Here is a 25752-nt window from a genome sequence, read left to right on the forward strand (position 1 = left end):
GTTAGGTGAGTGGTCAGATGCATGGCAGATGCAGTTTAATGTGGATAAATGTATGGTTATCCACTTTGGTAGCAAGAACAGGAAGGCAGACTACTACCTCAATGGAATCAATTTATGTAAAGGGGCAGTACAAAGAGATCTGGGTGTTCTTGTACACCAGTCAGTGAAGGTAAGCATGCAGGTACAGTAGGTAGTGAAGAAGGCTAATAGCATGCTGGCCTTCATAACAAGAGGCATTGAGTATAGAAGCAAAGAAGTTCTTCTGCAGCTGTACAGGGCCCTGGTGAGACCACACCTGGAGTACTGTGTGCAGTTCTGGTCTCCAAATTTGAGGAAATGAGACCACACCGGGAGTACTGTGTGCAGTTCTGGTCTCCAAATTTGAGGAAAGACATTCTGGCTATTGAGGGAGTGCAGCGTAGGTTCACGAGGTCAATTTCTGGAATAGCGGGACTACCTTATGCTGAAAGACTGGAGCGACTGGGCTTGTATACCCTTGAGTTTAGAAGACTGAGAGGGGATATGATTGAGACATATAAAATTATTAAAGGATTGGACATGCTGGAGGCATGAAACATGTTTCCGCTGATGGGTCAGTGCCGAACCGGAGGATACAGCTTAAAAATACGGGGTAGACCATTTAGGACAGAGATGAGGAGAAACTTCTTCACCCAGAGAGTGGTGGCTGTGTGGAATGCTGTGCCCCAGAGGGCTGTGGAGGCCCAGTCTCTGGATTCGTTTAAGAAAGAGTTGGATAGAGCTCTCAAGGTTAGTGGAATCAAGGATTATGGAGATAAGGCAGGAACAGGATACTGATTAAGGATGATCAGCCATGATTATATTGAATGGTGGTGCAGGCTCGAAGGGCAGAATGGTCTACTCCTGCACCTATTGTCTATTATTATGGTAAGGAATGCACTGCCTGGAAATGTTCGATGAGCTATTTGAGGGTATTGGATTATTTGGTTAGAAATCGTACTCAAGGAAATCGGGAAAAGGGAGAAAATTGACATTAGTTAATGATAGCGATTTTTGAGAAGATTTGTAGCTCAGGTTGATGATAAATACGTAAGTTAGCTCGCTGAGCTGGAAAATCTGTTTTCAGAAGTTTCATCACCACACTAGGTAACATCATCAGTGAGAGTCTCCAGTGAAGCGCTGGTGGTACATCCCGCCTCTCTATTTATAGATCTTGGTTTCTGTCACATCCAGTTCTTTTTTTTCCAAGGGAAGGTAGATAGGAAATATATCGATGTGTTTATTGATGGAGTTCTGGATAGAATGCCTTGCCTCAAAGAATTCTCATGCGTGTCTTTGTTTCGCCAGTCCTAGGATATGTGTGTTGTCGTTGTCACAGTCACAGTAATGTCCTTCTTTATCTGTATGTATGGAAACTACTGATAGTGGGTCGTGTCTTTTGGTGGCCCCTTGGCGTTCGTGTATCCTGGTGGCAAGTTTCTTGCCAGTCTGTCCGATGTAGTGTTTATTACCGTTCTTACATGGTATGGGGATGGCATTCTAACCAGAACTCCATCAATAAACACATCAATTTTGATCCTATCTACCTTCCCTTGAAAAAAGGAATGGAAATGGCATCACCATCCTTAACAACCAAGATCTATAAATAGAGAGGCAGAACATACCACCAGCTCTTCACCAGAGACTCTAACTGATGATGTTACCTAGTATGAAAACAAATCTTCCAGCTCAGCGAGCTAACTTACATAATTAGTTAACGATACTCTTTTGAAAAGCTGGTGAAGGCACAATGGGTCAAATGGCCTCCTCCTCCTCCGCCATAACAATTTTGTGATTATCATTTGGTAGTACAGATCATGGTTCTCCCCTTGACTCAATTATCTTGTAAATGTCCTAATGTGCATAAAGCGTAAAGCTTCAATAAAATGTGATTTTTTCAGCATAGTCAAGCTACAACAAACTTGATCAACTATCCCCTATTACTTCAAGAACACTGCTCATACTGATGGCCCTTGCAGTTTTTAATGCATTCAGATAGCTAGGTCCAACCATAAACATTTTTAAACTTCATCTGCAACTTGCATTTTTGTTTATAACAGATTCGGTCTTGTGCTGATATTGTTGTGAAAGAAAAAAATGAGCTTTTAGATGAAGACAAAGGGAACGTAAAACAATGTGAAATCAATTACGTGTAAGTACACCAAAGGTTCTGAGCACAATTGGAGAATGGTCAGTTCTGCTATAACGCATATTTCTTCAACACGAATTGGCTATAACGTGATTGAAAATTTTAGACTATAACTTGTAGATCGCAAACTTTCCTTACCTGTATTGCCATAACGCAATTCCAGACCGATTGGTTTAAATGGTGCTACTATTACATAATTTTAACGCAGGATTACATGAGAACAGAACTATCACATTATATCAGAACAGACTGTAGTCCACAAAATAAGATGCGTCTATTTATACTTCCTTTTAAATTGCTGAGAATACAGAGAACGGGAACCTGCAACATAGTACCATCTTCTGGGATTGGCATATCTGAGTTGTTACCGTTCCCAGAAAGAGTTCTTCATTTCTTTGGTACCCAGTGTACTTAGTTTGAATGGTTTTTTGTTTTACAGTTTCTGAAGAAGCAAACTTTCAATGTAACATTGTTTAGGCAAACTTTCTGTGGCAGAGCTGGTGAATCTTATAGGACTATCACACATTGGCAACAGAGAGAGTCATATGCTGCTCTTAAGTTTGGAACAGCACATATGTCTGCTTGACTTAGAGTCATAGAGACGTATAGCACAGAACAGATCCTTGAGTCCAACTTGCCCATGCTGACCAGATATTCTAGATCAATCTAGCCACATTTGCCAACATTTGTCCCATATCTCTCTAAATCTTTCCTATTCATATACCCATCCAGATGCCTTTTAGATGTTGTAATTTTACCAGGCGACTGACTGTGTGGAGTTTGCACATTCTCCCCGTGTCTGCGTGGGTTTCCTCCAGGTGCTCCGGTTTCCTCCCACAGTCCAAAGATGTGCAGGGTCAGGTGAATTGGCCATGCTAAATTGCCCGTAGTGTTAGGTAAGGGGTAAATGTAGGGGTATGGGTGGGTTTCGCTTCGGCGGGTCGGTATGGACTTGTTGGGCCGAAGGGCCTGTTTCCACACTGTAATGTAATCTAATCTAATCTCTAGCAGCTCATTCTATGCATGCACCACTCTCTGAGTGAAAATGTTGCCTCTTAGATTCCTTTTAAATCTTTCCCCTCTCACCTTAAACTTATGCCCTCTAGTTTTGGACTCCCCTATCTTGGGGAAAAAGACATTAACTATTCACTTATCCATGCCTGTCATGGTTTTATAAACCTCTATAAGGTTATCCCTCAGCCTTTGACACTCCAGGGAAAACAGCCTCAACCTATTCAGCCTCTCCCTAAAGCTCAAATCCTTCAACCTTGGCAACATCCTTGTAAATCTTTTCTGAACCCTTTCAAGTTTCACAACATCATTCCTATAGGAGAGAGACCAGAATTGAATGCATAATTCCAAAAGTGGCCTAACCAATGCCCTATACAGCTGCAACATGACCTCCCAACTTCTATATTCAATGCAATGACCAATGCAAGCATACCAAAATAATGCTTGGTATAATGTTGGAGAAAGGGAGAATATTTATTTTTAAAATATCTGTCTGGATTTTCTATTATGGTCCACGCCAAATCATCACCTTTGTCACAAAATCTAGAAATTCTGAATAAACCTGGGGCTTCTGAAGTTGAGAGGATCCTAAAGTTCCAGATTTTCACTGTTCTTTGTGTAAATTACTTCCAACATCATCACTAGCTCTTGGATTTAAGTTGATAGTCTTGTCCAAGAGTCCACCACTTGAGATGATATTGCTGTCTACCTATACTTACAAATCATTTATTCATCTTAACTCCTCCATTAGGTCACCCTTAACTCTCCCATACTGAAGGAAATACAGTACTGCTACATGAAACTTCATACTTTAACTCTTAGCCACAGTATCATTCTGGTCAATCTACATGAGAACCTCTAAGATCAATATATCCTTCCTAAAGTGCGGAGCCTATATTTAATGTTAGAGCTAAGGATGTGGGGATAGAGCAAGAAAGTGGTGTTGATGTTGAATTTCAGCCTTAATCTTACTGAATGATTGAAACAGACTCAAAGGCTCAATGTCCAATTCCTGTTTGTTTCTTATTGTCCTGTGCATCTGTGTATTGGCTTTTAGTCATTTCTCAACATGGGCTCCTAAGTCTCTGCACCTTCACAGTTTCTAGCTTCTCACCATTTTGAAAATATTCAATCAATCTTTCCAAAGCAAATAATATTTAACTTCACCACAATTCCACCTATAACAATTTTGCATAGTCAATCTTTATCAGTGCCATTTTGTAACTTTCCATTCACATCGGCATCATTTACAGTGCTGACCAAGTTTGTTTCATTGACATTGTATAAAAAGACATGCTCCTTAGCACCTAATCTAATTATGTTCTTTTGCAACTTGTACTGACGGCAGTTCTCTTGATCAATCTTGCTTATGTAGCCAATTCATTTGTTTGCAAGGTCTAAACTTTATTATTTTCAAGACGTTTGTATGTGCTCAGAGTCATAGTCACTTACAACACCATAGCCCTGCAAGTTTATTTCCTTCAGGTGTCTATCCAGTTTCCTTTTGAAATTGTTGCTTATGTTTGCTTTTCTTAAATGAATAGTTTTCATTCTGCAAGCATGTCCTGATAACTGTCAGTACACAATTCATCATTAAATCAGTTTATCATATTTGGCTTCTCACAGAATTAGAATATTTTGGGGAAAAATAAATTGAATTGCAAAAAACGCAACAATCCAGAGATGCAAGTCTTGAGAAAATGGGTGATAAGGAGCTTTGAATATATTATGGTGGGGTGCTATTTTTTGTTATTTTGTTAAAGGCTTACTTCAGGTTGCTAATATAATTCTTCTGCTGCAGAAAGAAATTCCAGAGCTTTCAAGACCATAAACTTCGAGTAAATGTAGAGGATAGTAAACTGCTGAAGAAAGCCAGGAAAGAAGGTACTTTTCACGAGGCCTTGTTGGACAGGTACGTGTTTAAATTTTATTTACCACCTTGAAAGAAGTCTTCCCATTTAGTCTGTTGGTGTCATGGAATCGTTACAGCAGAGAAGGAAGCTATTTGGCTTATTGCGTCAACATTAGTTGCCTTCATGAGCAACTCTGGTACTTCCTGTTGTGGTTCTGTTTGCTAAGCTGGGAATTTGTGTTGTATCTGGTACTTCCTCTCACCTACCTTTTCCTCATTGCCTTGCAAATCTTTACTCTCAGATAATCAAGCAGTTCTATTTTGAAAGGTACAATTGAATTTGCCTCCTCTACAGTCTCAAACAGTTAATTTCAAATTCAAACTACTTGTTGTGAAAAATGTTTTTGCTCATGTCACCAGTAGTTCTTTCGACTTAAATTGGTGTCCTTTCCCAGCAGGGACAGTTTCCCCCTATCTACTATGTCCAGACTCATCACCTATCAAATCTCCATACAACCTTCTCGAAGAGCAGTCCCAGCCTCTATTGAGTAATTGAAGTCTCTCATCACCAGAGCCTTTGTCATAAATCTTTTCTGCATTCTCTCTAAAGCCTTCACATCTTTACAAAGTGCATTGACCTGAATTGGACAATATGCTCCAACTGAAGCTGAAAAATTGTTTTATGAAGATTCATTACAACTTCCTTGCTTTCGTATCTTGTGTTTTTATTTATAAAACTAAAATCCTAAATTCTTTTTAACTATTTGCCCTACCACCTATCCTTTCACCTTCAATGCTTTATGTACATATACCCCAGAGTTTAGACCAGTATCGTTTGTTTTGCACTTTCTTTCATCATTCCTTTTGTTTTACTTCACACTTCTCGACATTAAATTTTACCTGTCAAACCTTCACCAATGCCATGAGCTTATCTGTTCTCTCAAAGCTTATTGCTACCCTTCCCAAGATTTACATTCATTGAAAACATCAAAATTGTACCCTGTAACCTAAGTATAGAATAATATAGATAATAAAAATTAGTCCTAAAACTGATCCCTAAAAAACCCCATTATAAATCAACCATTCATCACGATTTTCTGTTCTCTGACACTCGGCCAACTTTATTCTGCCATTCCTTTTATTCATTTGCTTAAACCTTGTTCACAAGTCTGTTATGTAGCACTTCATTAAATGACCTTTGGAAGTCCTCATCAACCCTCTACTCAATCAATTTAGTCAAAATGATATGTATTTCTTAGCTTTTCTCAATTGACTTTGTCACGTTCCTAAAAGCTTTTCCATCACTGAGATTAAACTGACTGGCTTGTGGTTGCTAAGCTTGTCTTTACACCCTTTTTGAACAGGAGTGTAACATTTTACAATTCTCCAGTCCTTTGTCATCATCCTTAGCCAGGGAGAATTAGAAGGGTATCACCAGTGCCTTCACAATCCCTCATTGGGATTGGATGCATCTAATCCAAACATGGTAATTTATCAACTTTAGTACTGCCTGCTTTTCTAAAGCCCTTTTGTTTTAATTTTACATTTGCTATTGCTTTTTTTCCCACGATGATCTTGACTGCATCATCCTCATTAGTGAAGGCATATACAAGATACATTATACATTCTATTACTTTTTATCTTTACATATCTGTAATGAATTTCTCTGTTTTGCTTTGCAGGCGATCCAAGATGAAAGCTGATCGATATTGCAAATGAAGCAATTTTGTTATTTTCACTAGATGTATGAATTTTTTTTATCTCCAAGGCTGCTTGTGTTTATATAAAACTAGCAATGCTGTACAACAAGCAGCATTACCTGTAATGTAAACGTGCCATTTTCAATTTTTCTTTTACTTTTGAAAAGTGTGTTATGTAGGTAGCCTTGTATGGTTGCTATTCCAGATTAATTACATGAACAGCACACATGTTACACAGAATTAATTGTAATTACTGAATATGCTACATTCCCACTAAATCTTTACTGTGGTGGTATATCCAAAAATGAAAGGCGAGCTCAAGGAATATTTGTCAGAGTTGTATTAAATATATGTTCTCTGTACAACATTTATAATGCCTTAATTAGTTCATTATTGTTTTATTCATATTTGCTAATTCACAATCCATGCTGTGATCTTGTGGAGGATTCAAGTCTTAAATTAGGGAGACAAGCAAACTGTCTCTGTATTATAAAATTATGTATAAAATTAAACTTTGTTTTTATTATTTTCCTGATTATGCAGCAGAAAGAGAGATGATATCAAATCCATCTGGACTTTTTCTTAAGATAAAGAAGAAATTACCAGGATCATGGTTTGATCTATTCTCTTTTTAAAATATAACATTGTAATTTTTTTCATTTATCTCATATAGAATAGCACACATAGTTGCATTCCTAATGTATTTGTTCACAGACAATAGAACACTTATTATAAAGTGAATAAAACCAGTCACCCATTGGACCCTATCCATTTAATTTGATGATACTGAAGTAAATTTGTAGCATATTAAAGTTTGAAATCAAATCTTTAGCATTGGAAATGGGTGGAAATGAAGTGACACTGAAGAGGAAATTTGAACACCCGATAAACTACAACAATGTTGCACAAAGATTGATCAACATTTTGAATGAACTGTGTAGGGTGTTGACCCAGCCAGTATCACCAATGGCCTGGAATATGGACGGACTTGAAATAGTCACTTTAATGTCTGGGGGTTCCAGTTAACTAGCAACTGAACTGGGTGTCCCAAACAGCCCATTTCAATAAGTTTATGGTCCTTCAACAGCAGTTCATTTGGCGTTTCAGCATATGTCCTGTAGAACACAAAGTCCTTGTTATGGAGCTGCTTGGGATGAAGCTGAATGAAAATCTTGACATCTCTTTCTAGACCTCCCTTACCAACAGACTGCAGAAGAAGAGGGGTGACTGTCTCTTCCTTGCTGCAACCACTGTGTTGGTGTGGTTACACTTTGGGTATGGAGGAGTGATCTGATAGGGATGCCCTCTCATCGCCAGCCAAGCTTCATTTAGATGCTTTTTACTATCACTGCTTTCTACTAATGCTAAATTAGCAATCAAAGGATACTCAAGCAGTTGTAACCCAGGAGGCTGGGAGATGTATTTTAAAGTGCAACGAATGGTTCAGGCAAACCTACTCTGTTCCACTCCAGTCTACACTTACACTCTATTCTGTCCCCAGACCATGATGGTATTATATCCTTCTGAACACAGCTTTCTCTCCAGTCAGTCCTAGTTCAATCCATCCTTTCAAAATCTTTGATACAAATCATGTGGTTATCCTGAATGAGTACATAACCTGCATAATATAGGCAGTACATTCTGATCTCACAAGAATTCCTCCCACAGTCTGTTTGTATTTCCAGCCTTTTAGGGTAGCAGTCGGATACCAGGGGTGGCCAGACCTTCCACTTCAATGTCTCCTGCCTCCCTCCTGTGGGATATGAAGCTGAGAAGATTGCACCGAGGACTCCGCATGTCTGCGCCCTCGAGCCTGAAATGTTACTGGGGTCACCCAACAAAAACTCCAATAGCTACAGGCACCACTGCAGGGCAGGTTCCCTCCACCCTAGCTACAAAACATGGCACTATATTGAGGTTTAGTGGGAGGGAAAGAAAGATGACCTGACAGGACACGTAGGTAGCAGAGGTGAGAATTCATTGTAAATACATTTGTAAATGTATGTTCACTTTTCTTGAGTTGTATGAATGTCTGTTTAGCAACAACCACAACTTTGGCGATACAGACCCTAGCCATTCTTAGCACTATACCATGTTTTATACTCAAGTGTGTGAAGTGAGCAACTGCTGCACAATGTGCAGACTATAGGATTGTGAAAAATAATTGCTATTGTGGCAACTAGGGTCAATTTTCCAGGTCCCAAACATTGCTTGTGCCTCACAGCAATTAGTGGGATTGATTCTCAATGCTACATGTGGCCCAGAGTGTTTATCATATGGTAGGTTAATGTCTCAGGTACACACACAGCATATAGTGGGTCATAGATGTGTTTCACCTTCAGTCTAGGGATGTCCATATAATGTTTTGCCCTTTGAATGGCCTCACATTGTTCAAAATTCAAATCACTCCCTCAAAGAAGGAATCCCTTAATCATCGCTCTTCAACCAGTCAGTCTTAGCTTCATCCACTTACTTCTGGTCTACACATTCCTTTCTTCGTAGTCCTGTACATTAACCCCATTGGCTTTCAACTTCCCCAAGTCTCCACCCAACTTGTCTTACTCGGTCTTCACCTCCCAATTTTAGCCTCCCCTCACCAGGACATATGACTTGAGGGCAGTTTCCCAACTGTCTTCCCACAACTCCATGGACTGGTTGCACCGGAGCCAAAGGATTGATTATGGGCCCACTCCCCAGACTGTCGAGATACAGATTCCCAGTTGCTGACTGCCCTCAGTTGTCGACATGCTATATCTGAGCCCCCGGACTGTTATTAGAGGTCACCATTGACTTATTGTGCTGGGGCCCCTGACTGTTGTTTTACCCTCGACTAAGGATTACTTTCAGACATGGCCATTCAGTTGATGCACATGCACTACGTGGATGGGAGAATAGGAAACTACATATTAATAAAGGCGATAGTCAGTGATAATCCATGTTAATAGATATCTGACCACTCATTAGACAGAATCTTACCAGCCATCCAATACTTGGCTGGAAAATGGGACTTCCTGGTCGCAATATCAAGAAGGTCCGCACCGGATATCTCTCCCAATTTTCACAACTTTCTCACCATGGCTCACTTTCTCAGCGACTGGGAAGATTATATCCTACATTTCAAATTAATGACCTTTTCATCAGAAGTGGAAAAAGTTAGAGATGCAACAAGTACTGAGGAAGGGAAAAGAACAAGTGAAGGTAAGAATATGAAAAAGCCTGTGATGGGACAGCAAGAAGGTAAGACAGAAAGGAAATATAATAGTGCAAGGCAAAAGGGCATGGTAGTGGGATGAGTAAAGAAAGCAAACATGAATTTAGAGTTAGTGGAAAATGCAGCATTCAACAGTTGCAGTCCAAAGAACTGGGAATTGACCTTATTGAGCGAAAAGGCTGTAATATGCCTAATTACAAGATGAGATTACTTAAGCTTCATTGGACTAGTAGAGGTCAAAAGTAAGAAGGAGGCAAAAAAAGTAAAATGACAGGCAATGTACAGTTTAGTCTCTTTATTTGAAAAATGTTATAATTACATTAGCAATTCAGATAAGATTCACTCATTCTATTCCTAGTTGAGGTCCTTATGAACCAAGATTGAATAAGTTGGCTTCTGCTGATGTGTTTTGAATGAAACACAATCTCATTCAAACTTAATTAGATTCGGAGGAACTTGGTAGATAAATACTTAGGAGGATGCTTGTTCATGTGGGAGAAATTTGAAATAGGGACACAGTTTAGGAATAAGGAATCTTCCTTAAAAGAATGTAATAATAAGAATTTATTTTCTCTTGGGGTTGTTAGTCTATTGAATTCTCTTCGTAACATATTGGCTGGGTCACTGAATTTATTTAGGGCTGAGTTAGAACATTTTTTGTCAGCCCAAGAAAGTCAAGGGCTATGACATCAGAGAAGAAAGTGAAGGCAGGACCACATCCAGATTAGGCATGATATTATTGAATGATGGAGCAGGTTCAAAGGCCCAGTCGGCCTCCTCCTGACCCTGAGTTCTATGGTCCTTTACAGGCAGCAGCTTAGGTAATGAAAAGCTCCACAAAGTGATCACCTAATTTATGTTTGGCCTCCCTATTGTAGAGTCTGCACTGAATATTGAATACTAAATTGGTATAAGAGACTTAGACCTAGACTTTCAGGCCTATAAGTAAGTACAATACCACTCTTCCCACAGGAGTCCAAGCAACAAAGGATTTACACTAGTTCCAGCCCCTCAATGAGGAATGGAGGAAGGAGGTTAATTGCTGACAATTAATATTAAGAGTTCAGTTAATGAGAAAAAAACAGGTAATAACACATATCAGCTCTAAATTATTAGACAGTAGAAATGTTTTTGATTCAGAGTGATCTGTTAATTCTTGTATCAATCCATTTAATTATAACCAGTATTCGTAAGTAATGCGTTAACACTGTCTTGAATTTATACCCCAGCCAATAACTTGTTTCTGCCTCTTTTGAGGAATGATGTCCTTCTGGACCAGTGATTTATGTTTTTTTTTAAAAATATACATTGAAATCTGAAAATAAATAACACATCAGAGCTTAATTTACTGGGCTTAATCAATTTGGACGGGTCTTTTCCGCCAATGTGTTGACCCTCAGATTTCTAAACGATAACAACTCATCCGCAGCCAAGTTTGCGATTGGATTAGATAATGGAGAGAGCGCTGTCGCTTTTTGTCCCAACCCCCATCCCTCTCTTCCTGTCTCCACCCTCAGAGGCCGGCAGGAGCTCCTGGGGCCAGGATCAGAGGGACAGGAGTAGCAGCATGGGGATAAGACTGAGGGGAAAGATGCAGTCGGGGAGTTGCTATCTCTTACTGGTTACTCTCTCGCTTTCTGCACTGGCACAGTTCGTGCCGCCGGTGAGTGAATACATTCGCTGTTGATAAGTCACGGCCGCAGGGACTGGCTGCGCGGTTCCGGGTTTTCACAACAATCCAGGAACCGATCTGTTACTAACTATGGAGGTTTCCCGTGATAGATCAGAAAGGATTCTGGTGTTATGAACTTTTATACGTTGATGTACTTTTCACATAGATGGAACTGTGAGAATCCCTTTTTGTACTTTGAGAATTTTTTTTGTTAAATTATCTTCAATTGCACAATTTTCAATATTTCAGGAGGAAATCTGTAGATATTTACAAACTGAGATCTTGTTATTTCTAAGGTAGATTTTTTGATTTGATTAGAAATGAAGGTGGTGTTTAACTATCCATTATCTTCACCCATAACCTTTTATCCCTTGTTTCTACAAAAATATTCAAAAGTTTCATAAAATGCAGAAGTTGACCACGCCTTTGTTGACTGACTTCTTACCCCACACTGGTCTCTCAGCTTCCATAATCTTAAACTTTTCCAAAATTCACCTTCCCACGACAGAACTGTTTTCTACTAGTGTTGGGGATTTGCGGAAATTGATTTTTCACGTGGTATTTGATCACGTGAATTGTTCTTGTGATGTTTGATCAGGACGTTTGATCACACGACACTTTCCGTGTTGCAGCGACCTAACGTTGTCTGGCCAGTGCACTATCACAAAGTTCTGACTAAATATTTGGTTTTGCTTACTAGGGAGTTAACTAACTGAAATTTTAAATCAATGACTAAACAAGAAAATAAACATTTTAAGGAAAAGTAGTATTTAAGTTAAAACTGCTATGACCTTTTGTACTGAGCATGGTGAGAAATATCTAAACCCCCATTGATTCAGCACAAATATCATTGGTATGTGATTGCTAACTAACGTTTTCAGTCATCAAATTTGTCGATTTTACTGAACAATTAACAACACTAAAACCAAACTTAATTAATTCTTATAATCCATGACTGAAGCCCAACTTTAGGAATGTGATGTACAATCTTTGGGGAAGTACCAAGCCTGTTTGGTTTCTATGAGTAGATACGTTTTGGTTGTGTACATAAGACTTTTAACCCTCCGCTCTGTACTCTGCAATTTAATGCTCCAGTGTCCAACCCTATAGAAGCATTAGGATGGAAGTGTGGAATCGGACCTGCAACTGCCTCCCTGAATGGCATAGCATATCCTCACTGTCAGCTGTAAAAACACCAACACTACCTTCCTGTTGGAAGTGCCTGTGGAAAAGCATAATGTTAAGAAACCTAAATCATCAGGAGAAGATACTCCAAGAGCAAAAAATATATCCCCAGCACACTGAACTCTGATGGTGAAAAACAGGTTCTTGTATTTACAGCTCAAGTAACTTCATATGTTGTTATAAAGGAAGTTTTGGGACCTCAAGCTTCTAACCAACATTCTGTTACAATTGTGGGATTATGAAATGACCTCCCAATAAAGAGACTTGGTATTTATGAAAACTGCAAGCTATCTCATTGCAAGGCAAATATACTAATCTTAATGTGCAAATATTATGCATGGCTGTATATAATAGGTTTCATTTTCAGCATAGCCCTAAAGGCTATTCTTTAATTCTCAGTACAGTATAAGCTTACTGAAAAATAATTCCTTATGGATATCTACCTAACTACCTCTTTGTTACTTTGCTGAGTGCATTTTATTTCAGTTCTGTCAATATGTATTTTTGGTTTTTATGAAAATTGATCATTTCATGGCCACCATGACAGGTTTTATATATTCCAGATTTATTAATTGAATTTAAATTCCATCAATGTGACTTGGACCCATGTCTACAATGCATTCACATGGATTACCAGTTCAGTGACATCACGGCTACACCACCTTTGTCATTCTTCCCTTGTAGGATAACCTTGATCTAATGCCTTAAACTGGTTTACAAACAGTGGAATTTTTTTTACTTCACTTGTTCTTAAAACCTTTTCATAGATTATCTGAAAGATTCTCTTTTTAACATTTTGTTTAAAACTTAAAGTTTTCATTCTATAATATTTTGATTCAACTTCAAAAGGACATCAACAAGTTGGTGGATTTGGGTGACAGATGAAGTTCAACTGTGAGGTGATAGGAAGAATGTGAATAGACAATATTAAATAAGGGGATCAATTCTAAGGTGGGTGCAGAATCAGAGGGATCTCAGTGCATATGTACACGGATCATTGGTAGAACAGCTGGAAAGAGCAATTAATAAAGCATATGGTATCTTGGGTTTTATTAATAGTTACATAGAGTACAAGAGCAAAGAATTCGTATAAGGGCTCAGCTCTGGAATTCAGCTCTTTTGTCCATGTTTAAGCCAAGGCTGTAATGAGGTCAGGAGCTGAGTGGCCCTGGTGGAACCCAAACTGGGTGTCACTGAGCAGGTGCTGCTTGTTAGCACTGTTGATGACACCTTCCGTCACTTTACTGATGATTGAGCGTAGACTGATGGGGTGGTAATTGGCTGGGTTGGATTTGGCCTGGTTTTTATGTACAAGACCTAAACCTAGGCAATTTTCCACATTGTTGGATGGATGCTAATGTTGTAACTGTACTGAAACAGCTTGGCTAGAGGAGCAGCAACTTCTGGAACACCAGTTTTCAGTATGATTGCTGGAATGTTGTCAGGGCCCGCAACCTTTGCAGTATCTAGTGCCTCCATCCTTTCTTGATATAGTGGAGTGAATCAAATTGGCTGAAGACTGGGATCTGGAATGCTGGAGACCAATGGAGGAGGCCAAGATGGATCATCCACTTAGTACTTCTGGCTGAAGGTTGCTGTGAAAACTTCAGCCTTCTCTTTTGCACTGATATGCTGGGCTCCCCCATCATTGAGAATGGGGATATTTGCAGAGCTTCCTCCTCCATTGACTTGTTTAGTCATCCACCACAATTCACGACTGGATGTGGCAGGACTGCAGAGCTTAGATCTGATCAGTTGGTTGTGGGATCACTTAGCTCAGTCTATCAGTTGCTGCTAATGTTGTTTGGCACAGTGGCACAGTGGTTAGCACTGCTGCCTCACAGCGCCTGAGACCCGGGTTCAATTCCCGCCTCAGGCGACTGACTGTGTGGAGTTTGCACGTTCTCCCTGTGTCTGCGTGGGTTTCCTCCGGGTGCTCCGGTTTCCTCCCACAGTCCAAAAGATGTGCAGGGTTAGGTGAATTGGCTATGCTAAAATTGCCCGTACTGTTAGGTAAGGGGTAAATGTAGGGGTATGGGTGGGTTTCGCTTCGGCGGGTCGGTGTGGACTTGTTGGGCCGAAGGGCCTGTTTCCACACTGTAATGTAATCTAAATCTATTACAATGCATGTCATCCTGTTTGGCTTCATAAGGTTGACCTCTCATCTTCAGGTCTGCCTGGCGCTGCTCCTAGCATGCCCTCATGCACTCTCCATTAAACCAGGGTTAATCCCCTGGTTTGGTTGTAATGGTTGAGTGGAGGATATGCTGGCCTGTGAGGCTACAGACTGTGCTGGAGTTCAACTCTGCTGTTGATGGCTCATTGTACCTCATGGATGACCAATCTTGAGTTGCTAGAACAATAGGCCAAATGACAAATGGGACTAGGTCAGATTGGGATGTCTGGTCAGCATGGATGGGTTGGATCGAAGATTGTTTCCATGCTGTGACTCTATAAATCAAGCACAGGAGGACACAGTGATTTACAGAAAAAACAATGCATTTTCACGCAATGAGTAGTTAGGGTGTGGAATGCACTGTTTGCAATCATGGTGGGGAAGCAGGGTCTATCGAGACATTCAAGAGGACACTGGGTGATTTATTTAAATAAACATGCATGTCTATGTGGAAAAGGTCGTTCAATGACACCAAGTTTATAATGGTCATTTGATGAGCTTGTGCAGACTAATAGACTGCCCCCCTACACCAGAGTAATTCTGTGGTATCATACTCGCCAATCTGTGTTGTGAATTTCAAAGGCTGAATCAATGAAGCTAAGGATTAAAGAATTGGAATGAGGAGGGTTCAAATCCAGATTTAGCTAATAATAGCAGAGATTGATGTAAAAGATTCAAAGCAAAAACTGAAGCTGCTGTTTGATTTTTAAGTATTTTGCGGCTATTTTCATGTTGAGCTTATAGCCTAGGGGTTTTTTTTTGGAGTAGGATGTGACCATTTGACTAACCTCTTTTAAATACGTCCAGATTACATCAGAATTGGGAACGGATGGTTTTTGCATAGATATGGTCATTGGGCTAAGGTAGTATTGATGTGAAATTATATTGGTTCTGTCTCCATTGTGTTATGCAGAAATACTTTGCAGACTCAGGCCTAAATGCATGAAATGCTGGTTTCCTAAAGTCAGTTTTGAATCTTTATGTTTATGTTTTCTGAGCAACTCTGTTTGGTCCCTAGAGCTTATGGCAACATAGAACTGTGTAATTATCAAAAGACTACTCTTCCTGGAAGTCACTCTGACACCAGGTTCTGGTCTTTATTTCTCAAAGTGAAGCAGGGCTCAATTTTTTTTTTTATTGCTTAATCATTCTGTCACTTGTTTCCTAATTTTCTCCCCAGTGTATTGGCTACATCGAAATCACATCAGGCATGCCTTTGGAGTGATCTGAGGATGAATAAATTTGTCTAAGCTCCTGTATCATCTCTCATATCCACTGTGAAAGTACCCAAAAGCACAGACTTGCATTTAAACAAGACAAAGGATTAGTTTATTATGACTATTGCTCAACTACTTAAGTCAAAATGAGTTATTTGCAAAAATTCCATTCATAAAAATTAAAATCAGAATGAAAGATTCTTAAAAGACTGATTTTATTTCTGTCTTAAGATTTCTGGAAGCCTGTTACTTGTGTAAAGATTCTATCTCTAGAGTTAAGGACTGATAAGGTTGCACAGAAAATGTTAGAGTCCGTTATAAAAGACTTAATAGAAGACCATTTGAAAAACAGGATCAGAAAGAGTCATCATGCGTTTACAAAAGAGAAATCGTGCTTAACAAATCCACTAGAAATTTGCAAGGATGCAACTATTATAGTTTATAAGGGGGAGTTGTTGTATGGGGCTTACTTGGACTTTCAAAAAGCTTTTGATCAGGTCCCACATAATTAGATGGTTAATATTAAAGCACATGGGATTGGGGCTAGTGTACTGACATGGATAAAGAACTTGTTAGCAGACAAAAGAAAAAAAGACAGTGGGAATATATGGATCTTTGTCCGAGTGGCAGGCAGTGACTACTGGGAAACTGCAGGGATTAATGCTTGGTTGCCAGCTATTCACATGTATTAGTGATTTAGGTGAGAGAACAAAGTTTAATATCTGCAAGTTTGCATGTGACACAAAAGTTGGGTGGGAGGGTGAACTGTGAGGGGGATGCAGAAATACTTAATTGTGATTTGGGCAAGTTGGCAAATGCATGACACATGGAAGTTAATGTTGATAAATGTGAGGTTATCCACTTTGATAGCAAACACAAGCAGATTATTATTTGCATGGCAATAGATTGCACCTCCCCCTTTCCTAATGAGAGAGGATTGAGAGAAGGAGAATGGCGAGCATGTAGAATTCTCCTGTACAGAAAGCAATTGAGGCTGATACAACATTGAATGTTTTCAAGGAGGAGTTACCATTAGAGGGCTGGTTCCTATGCAAAATGATTGCTTGTAGCCAGTTTTGTACAGATCAAAACTTAAAATTGCTGCTTTCCCAAAACTGGTAAATCCCGTATCAATGTTATGTATTTGCTTACACCTAGGCAGGTGACTTGCCTGTTGTCTTGCAATCGGTGTAATTAACTGTTTCAACAATTAGCTTAAATGACTGTTGTTGTCAGATTGTGCTCAGCTAGAAAGAGCTATTTATACCTCCAGGTGAACTAAGGACTTTATCAAGGACTTTCAGGGTTATCAATAAAAATAATAATTTCCAAAATGTGTCTCGATTTCTTCCTGAGACAAGTACACTCAAATCCCAATGGCAACTGAAATTCACAAGTGATCATGTGACTTTGGGAGGTATTTGTTTAAAGACAGATTAACTTCCTTTACAAAATGTACAATATTACAATTACATAGTTGTGTTAGGTTATAAAAGCAAGGTATTATTCTGGCCCTCTGTTTTTCTACATGTCTTGAATCAGTGAATTTTTAAAATCCGTAACAGTTTTATGGAAGGTACTTTTTTGATATATAATGAAAAGAAGGTTGAGCATTTTTAAAACCTTATTTCTTTATGCAGTACACTGAAGATTGTAGAAGAGGCACATATCCACCGTCTGGGCCCACGTAAGTTCTGAAACAGTTCAGAATGTTTGTATCAACTTTTCATTAAGCAAATTTCTCATCCATTTGAGGTGCACTTCTTCTTCCCCTTGCAATGAATCCACAGGTGTAAGTTACTGATGTGACTAGTATTCAATCTTTACTGCTTTTCTCTGACATAAGGCCAATAGGTATGGCAGCAAAAAATTACATTCTCTTCTGTTCAGCTGCCTTAGAGCGGCTAGAGTTTGAGATTACTATTTGTTTTGTGTATGTTCTGAGCCTTAAAGTTATTTAGTGAAATATATACCCACAATTTTTCAATGGGCAATAGCTGCCCTTGCTAATAATATTTGTAAATTATTTTCCCCTCTCCAGAGGTTTTGGGTCACTGAATTGTGTCTTATATTTGAAACAAAGCTGTTTGTGAAAGCTGGAAAAATCACCCATTTTGAATGAAGTTTCTTCACTGATTCAATCAAACATTTTTAAAAGGATACCATGATCGGAAAATGGTGTTTGTTTGGCCATCAAAAATATTGATTTTGAGTACTTGACACATTCACTATTCAAAATCTATGCCTTTTTAAAATACTTTGCTGCTTATTTACTATTTTGGTGAATACTAATTAAAGAATTACAATCTTTATTTTGAATAAACAACTTTTGTTCCTTTTCTCAGTACATATTTTTTTTCTCAAGTAAAGGACTGACTGAAACAGTAAGGTTTAAAAATATATTTTGTTCATTTGTATGTTTGCTAAAACCCATTTGGTTGTAATATCAATACAATATTATTGTATCAGTAACATGGAATTAACCTTTTTCTGTTTAATGAGACATTGTAATAAAAAAAGGCACCGTGTATGTTTACAGGTTTAAAGGCATTGTTCCTTGGTACAAGATAAATCTTGACTTGGCTCCACGCGTAAGGTGGAACCAGTTGATTAATGATAAGAAAGTGGAGGTATGTATGCAGCTGTCATTTTGTATTGTTGCTACTATCGCAAAACATAACACAATTGACTTATGCTGATAGTTTTGAGTTTGTGCATCAAGTGCAGCTGTGCTACACAAATCAGGAACACCCAGGTTTGAAAGTTGCCAGTAGAAAGCTGACCTTTCTTCCAATATTAGTGATATATGTATTGAAACAGACCCCTCCATTACTACCAAGCACCTTCTCCCTTTTCATCCAAATTCAAAAATGTGCTCAGGTGTTACATCAGGACAAAGTGACTCCTCCTCATTAAGTATGCAAAATATTCATAATCAAAGCTTAGATAGGAATAAAGCCCTCAAACAACAGAAGAAGCTGTTTCCTGGAGGCAAGGGAAAAGGGGAAATGATTGATCAGAAAAGAATGGATGAGAAAGAGGAACAATATTTTACTAAAATGTGTTCAGAGTGGATTGAACAACTTTAAGTAACAGCTGACTACATGGATTAATTAAAGTAATAATACTGGCAATAGTGGTACTAAGATTTTTTTTATTACTTTTACAATAAAATCTGTTTAATTATAGTTAATTTTAATTGTCATCAAATCAAAAGGTGTACTAATGTTGGATTCTGCATTCACACTGATTCCGTTGCAAACACTCCATAATTTAAGCACACAAGTCAAGGCTGAGATACTAAATTTTATGCATGAGATGTTAAACTTAGACCTTGGGGTAGATGTAAAAGGTCTGTGGTACTATTTCAAAGAAAGGTGAGAACGTTATCCCTGGTGCCTTACCCAAACTTATCTCAATCAATATCACATCAATATTTTCTGATTATTATCACCACATTGGCTTCAGCATTTCCTACATTACAGTAGCAACTACACTTTAAATGTGCGTCATAGACTGAAGTGCTTTGAGGCATTTGCCTGTGGAAAATGCTGTGTGAATGTAATTTATTTTTCACAGTGCAACTCCAGAGTAACCACTGACATTTACTTTTCTTGTAATTTTTGAAAGATCAATTTAATTGGCCAGTACCTGAGCATTAGTATCAAAGTTCATAACTAACATTTTGTATAAACTAATTGGTCTTTGATAGTGTGAGAGGCCCTTGCGAAGGTTGTTGTTTCTGCAAAAATCATAAGGCTGAGTCATGGGGAGGGGGGGGGGGGTTATATGTTAAGACAATAGGTGCAGGAGTAGGCCATTCTGCCCTTTGAGCCAGCAACACCATTCATTATGATCATGGCTGATCATCCTCAATCAGTATCCTGTTCCTGCCTTATCCCCATATCCCTCGATTCCACTATCCTTAAGAGCTCTATCCAACTCTTTCTTGAAAGTATCCAGAGATTTGGCCTCCACAGCCTTCTGGGGCAGAGCATTCCACACACTCACCACTCTCTGGGTGAAGACGTTTCTCCTCAACTCTGTTCTAAGTGACCTACCCCTTATTTTAAACTGTGTCCTCTGGTTCGGGACTCACCCATCAGCGGAAACATGCTTCCTGCTTCCAGAGTGTCCAATTCTTTAATAATCTTATACGTCTCAATCAGACCCCCTCTCAGCCTTCTAAACTCAAGGATATACAAGCCCAGTCGCTCCAATCTTTCAGCGTAAGATAGTCCCGCCATTCCGGGAATTGACCACGTGAACCTACGCTGCACTCCCTCAATAGCCAGAACGTCTTTCCTCAAATTTGGAGACCAAAACTGCACACGATACTCCAGGTGCGGTCTCACAAGGGCCCTGTACAGCTGCAGAAGGACCTCTTTGCTTCTATACTCAATTCCTCTTGTTATGAAGGCCAGCATGCTATTAGCTTTCTTCACTACCTGCTGTACCTGCATGCTTGCTTACATTGACTGATGTACAAGAACATCCAGATTTTGATGTTAAGCTAGATATACTTGCAAGCAGTTACAAGTAATTGTATGTTGCTTCTGCAAAAATCACAAGGCGGAATCATGAGAGTATATACCAAGAAATAACTAACTGAAAAGGGAGGTGGTCGACTGCTGGAAACCGATGTATTGACATGACCGTTGCAATTGTCACGCACATAGGGAGTTAGTATGAATAAGATAACTGAATAAGATCCAGTGTTGCGTCAGCAAAAGTAATAAGACCCAGCTATCAAGGGGGTGGGGTTGCACACCAACAACAGGCCACAGACAGATGTGGTAAGCCAATTAGATTAGCAACTGCACAGAGCAATACGACTATCAGATATGATGTAAAAGGAGGAGTATCGAGAGACTCAATTGAACTGTATATATTGTAATGTAACCTCCTGATTGGTGTGCCTACTGTAATGGTCACCTGGCTTGCAAGACCATATGAATAAAGACTGCTTCAGAATTTGACTCAGACTGAAATTATTGAACAGTGAGCTTTGTTTCTCACAATAGTATAGAAATGCAATTTTGAAACTTCTTCCTTTTTTTAAAAAAATGAACTGTCATTTTGAAAATGCTGGATCCAAGAAGCATCTGTGCGCCTCTTTCACTCCTCCACCTCCCAGTCTCTTTCCCAATCTCTCCTAGTTATATTATTGTTTCAGGAAATGAACCTTGGATTCCAGCTACCAGAATTGTGTATACTATTGGTGCTGCATGTAGTTAAATTGGCTTGTTTTTTTCATACAAACAATATATAACGTTTACAATGCATCTTTTCTGATGAATTTCAGCTGACCAGTTTAATCCAAGTGATCAAGAACTTGGCAAATGATTTCTTTCCAAGTGGAAAATTAATTGAAATTGTGGATAAAAGTTTGGTAAGGATACTTTTGTAATTGTTCCAAAGCACGCAGTTTATGTATTTGAATATATGGAAGAGTTATGTAATTAAATGGCCGATTACTTGAGCTTAGAAATTGTGCTTTCAATGGATTTTTCAGAATTCACTCTACTCCATTCATCCTTCACTCTTCTCCCCCTGTCCCCCCCACCTCCAATATATTTTCACAACCATTGCAAAAACTATCAGAATTTTAGAGTTGAATTGGATTCATTGCAATGCCAATTTTGGTGACTTTTTCCACTCGGTTTAGAAGTACTGTGCCAGAAGCAGACCCCCGTCCCCTTTAGGACTTGAGCTAATTGGGCTCATTTGCAAGAGATGACTCTCCTAAAATTCTGCTTTGACTCCAAGACCACCAATTATGCTTTGAGTAGAATTGTACCTCAATCCACCTATGAAATTGTTTTTTTTTAAAATAATAAATGTGACATGGGTGATGGATCCAAACTGAATTAAATTCTTAATTATTTTGTGATAATCTATTTTCAACTAACTTTGCCAAGGTTACCACTATTAAATATACTAAGGAATATTATCAAAGCAGTTTTATAATTTTCAAAATACTGCTTCATCATTCTGTTACACAGGGAATTCCTCTCTATTAAACAAAATAAGTTTGTGTGCAAATTTATGGTGTAATTTGTTCAGTTTTGTTAATTGTACCTAAATCAGAAACTCTACCCCATGGCCTGTAGCAACTCTGAGGTGTTGAATTTCATATGTCTGTTGTTTGTCAGATCTTAACACATTGCTTTTATAAGCTAGACCTGAGATGAGGTAAGAACCTCAGCTAGCGTTGTACTGTTTAGATTACCTCCATTGTTATCTATAACTAATTTATATTCCTGCAATGCCTCTTCACTAAACTAATTTTAAGTTGAGTTAAATTGTCCTCAGTTCTCAATTTGAAAGGCATATGCATAAATTAAATCTGCCAAAATGATCCTCTACATTTTCAGATTTTAATATATATGAAAAAATTTTAAATGCAGTTTTTCTTTCAGGCTCCACTGGTGGACACACTTCCTTCACCATTTAATGAAGAACTAAAAGGAATTGCAGATGTATCAGGAGTGCCCTTAGGTATGATACATGTAAAATAGATGCTATTGGACATAGGTACTGCATCATGTGGTATAATCTATTACTGTGAACATTGTTACTTCAATGGATTCTGGGTAATCCAAGATGGATGGCGGGTACAATTCTAGCTAAAAAAGCTGTTCCTTTTTGAGGTAATTTCAGTGTTGAAGCTGATTTTCCTCAAGTTCTAGGAGCAGTAATGACTTTTTTTTAATAAGCTGTTGCATTGTTTTGGAACTGGGAACAGAAAATAAAATCAGAACAATGGCACTTTTAAAAAGGAGGAAGTCAGACAAAGGTAGAGATAACTAGGGGAAGTGATTCAAAAGGAGAAAGAAACTTGCACAGCAGCTGCCTTTGCTGTTTGGTTTCAAGTATATGAAGACATTGGAGTTCGTCTAAGAAAAATAATCAAACAGCGAAATCCATAGCTGACCTGTGTAAACCTACATGGGGGAGTTTACAATAGGGGAAACAGTTAATTGGCAACCTTAAGTGTGTCCTTTTTAAAAAATATCTACAATACTGATGGCATGCAGGTCTGGTCTCCCTGTTGTAGGAAGGATGTTGTCAAACTTGAAAGTGTTCAGAAAAGATTTACAAGAATGTTGCCAGGGTTGGAAGGTTTACACTATAGGGAGAGGCTGAATAGACTGAGGCTATTTTCCCTGTAGCATTGAAGGCTGAAGGGTGACTTCAAAGGTTTATAAAATAATGAGGGGCATTGTTAGGGTAAATAGACATGGTCTTTCCCCCAGGGTGTGGGGAGTCCATAATTGCAGGGCATAAGTTTAAAGTGAGAGGGGAAAGATTTGAAAGGTACCTAAGGGGCAACTTTTTCACGCAGAGGATAGTGTGTGTATGGAATAAGCTACCAGAGGAAGTGGTGGAGGCTGGTACAATTACAACATTTAAAAGGCATCTGAATGGGTATATGAATAGGAAGGGTTTGGAGGGATATGGGCCAAATGTTGGCAAATGGGACTAGATTAATTTAGGATATCTGGTCAGCATAGAAGAGTTGGACTGAAGGGTCTGTGTCTGTGCTGTATATTTCTGACTCAAATTAATGTTGCCTCATTTATATCTGTAGGAGTGAATTTTATGGAGGTAATAAACTTCCAGGAGATAAGCAGAATTCAGGGACATTGTAACTTAGTTCCCGCGTCTATCAGTACAATGCAGAGAGAGGCTAATGACTACCCAAATCTGTCCTCGACATGAGAGTTCAATTACCCCCTTAATCTTTGGCTCAGATCGGAAGAAAAGTCTATGATGCTCTAATTTCAAGAAAAACAATTCTCATTTTATACTTTTTCTTATTACCTTAACATGGCGGCACATACTCCCTCCTGTATATTATTGGTTAATAACAGTTGTCCTACTGTGATTGGGTTTTTAGTACATGACTCTAAACTAGTAATTGCTTGTTGTAGTAATCTGATTGGGCTTTGGTAAGTGAAAAATTGAACTCTCCATGGTCAGTTGTAACCTTTGATCTCTCAACTCTGACATCTGTGTCTGCTATCTCGTACAAGGCTGTCATAGGCTTCTTTGAGATTTCTCACCATTCCAACTCTCTTAGCCTTAGTCCTTGATAAGAAATAGGGATGCCCCTCTCCATTACTCGTTATTAGTTTTTAAACCTTTATTTCTAATGTTTTTATTTAGTGATTTTTGTGTGTTAAGTCTAATTTATTTGGAAACTATATGATCTTGAAAAATCTTAATTAAAAACTACTTGTATTGTAAATGATTAGAAAAAAAGTTTGAGAAATAACTAATTGGTGTGAAATATACTTATCCTTAGGATAACAAAGAATGTTGCACAGTCATTGTTTCATGTACTGAGACATTACTAAGCAAGTGTTTCCCACACTTTATAGTTTCTGTTACTGCAAAGCATGTTGGGACTTTTGGCTGACATTTTATGCTGTTCAGTCATGGGCAGCCTTCACATTATTGATCCACTGTATTTTTTTTCTGCCAGCTGTTATGTCTCTTACTTAGAGTCCTAGAGTCATAGAAATGTACAGCATAGAAACAGACCCTTCGGTTCAACCAGTCCATGCCGACCAGATATCCTAACCCAATCTAGTCCCACCTGCCAGCACACAGCACATATCCCTCCAAACCCTTCCTTTTCATATACCCATCCGAATGCCTCTTAAATGTTGCAATTGTACCAGCCTCCACCACTTCCTCTGGCAGCTCATTCCATACACGATCCTTGTGAATCTTTTCTGAATCCTTTCAAGTTTCACAACATCTTTCCGATTGGAAGGAGACCAGAACTGCACGCAATATTCCAATAGTGGCCTAACCAATATCCTGTACAGCTGCAACATGACCTCTCAACTCCTGTACTCAATACTCTGACCAATAAAAGAAAGCGTACCAAACGCCGCCTTCACTATCCTATCTACCTGCAACTCTACTTTCAAGGAGCTATGAACCTGCACTCCAAGGTCTCTTTGTTCAGCAACACTGCCTAGGACTTACCATTAAGTGTATAAGTCCTGCTAAGATTTGCTTTCCCAAAATGCAGCACCTCGCATTTATCTGAATTAAACTCCATCTGCCACTTTTCAGTCCATTGGCCTATCTGGGCAAGATCCTGTTATAGCTGAAAATGTGTTGCTGGAAAAGTGCAGCAGGTCAGGCAGTATCCAGGATTCCTGAAGAAGGGCTTATGCCCGAAACGTCGATTCTCCTGTTCCCTGGATACTGCCTGACCTGCTGCACTTTTCCAGCAACACATTTTCAGCTCTGATCTCCAGCATCTGCAGACCTCACTTTCTCCTCAAAGATCCTGTTATAATCTGAGGTAAAGCTCTTTGCTGTCCACTACACCTCCAATTTTGGTGTCATCTGCAAATTTACTAACTGTACCTGTTCTGCTCGCATCCAAATCATTTATGTAAATGACAAAAAGTAGAGGACCCAGCACCGATCCTTGTGGCACTCCACTGGTCACAGGCCTCCAGTCTGAAAAACAACCCTCCACCACCACCCTTTGTCTTCTACCTTTGAGCCAGTTCTGTATCCAAATGGCTAGTT

At 39.0% G+C, this 25752-nt stretch overlaps 2 protein-coding genes across 3 annotated transcripts in view; both read left to right on the top strand.

The window, feature by feature from the left end:
- frg1 (FSHD region gene 1) overlaps window positions 1-7242 on the top strand; it is a 41582-nt gene extending 34340 nt beyond the window's left edge. Inside the window, exons 7-9 of the mRNA XM_043689905.1 lie at window positions 2079-2170; window positions 4980-5090; window positions 6713-7242. Of these exons, the coding sequence (XP_043545840.1) occupies window positions 2079-2170; window positions 4980-5090; window positions 6713-6749 (240 nt within the window). The 3' untranslated portion in view covers window positions 6750-7242. The remainder of the gene's footprint in view (window positions 1-2078; window positions 2171-4979; window positions 5091-6712) is intronic.
- A 1150-nt stretch (window positions 7243-8392) lies between these two features.
- Window positions 8393-25752, top strand: part of asah1b (N-acylsphingosine amidohydrolase (acid ceramidase) 1b) — a 37673-nt gene continuing 20313 nt past the window's right edge. Inside the window, exons 1-6 of one of the 2 annotated variants that reach the window (XM_043689892.1) lie at window positions 8393-8699; window positions 10914-11026; window positions 17832-17878; window positions 18731-18821; window positions 21497-21583; window positions 22614-22692. In XM_043689892.1, the coding sequence (XP_043545827.1) occupies window positions 11012-11026; window positions 17832-17878; window positions 18731-18821; window positions 21497-21583; window positions 22614-22692 (319 nt within the window). In that variant the 5' untranslated portion in view covers window positions 8393-8699; window positions 10914-11011. Of the gene's footprint in view, window positions 8700-10913; window positions 11027-11465; window positions 11605-17831; window positions 17879-18730; window positions 18822-21496; window positions 21584-22613; window positions 22693-25752 lie in introns of those variants that run through there. The other variant, XM_043689886.1, reaches the window with a different exon arrangement.

Source organism: Chiloscyllium plagiosum, chromosome 1 (assembly GCF_004010195.1).
Source record: "Chiloscyllium plagiosum isolate BGI_BamShark_2017 chromosome 1, ASM401019v2, whole genome shotgun sequence".
In the NCBI taxonomy this organism is placed as follows: Eukaryota; Metazoa; Chordata; class Chondrichthyes; order Orectolobiformes; family Hemiscylliidae; genus Chiloscyllium; species Chiloscyllium plagiosum.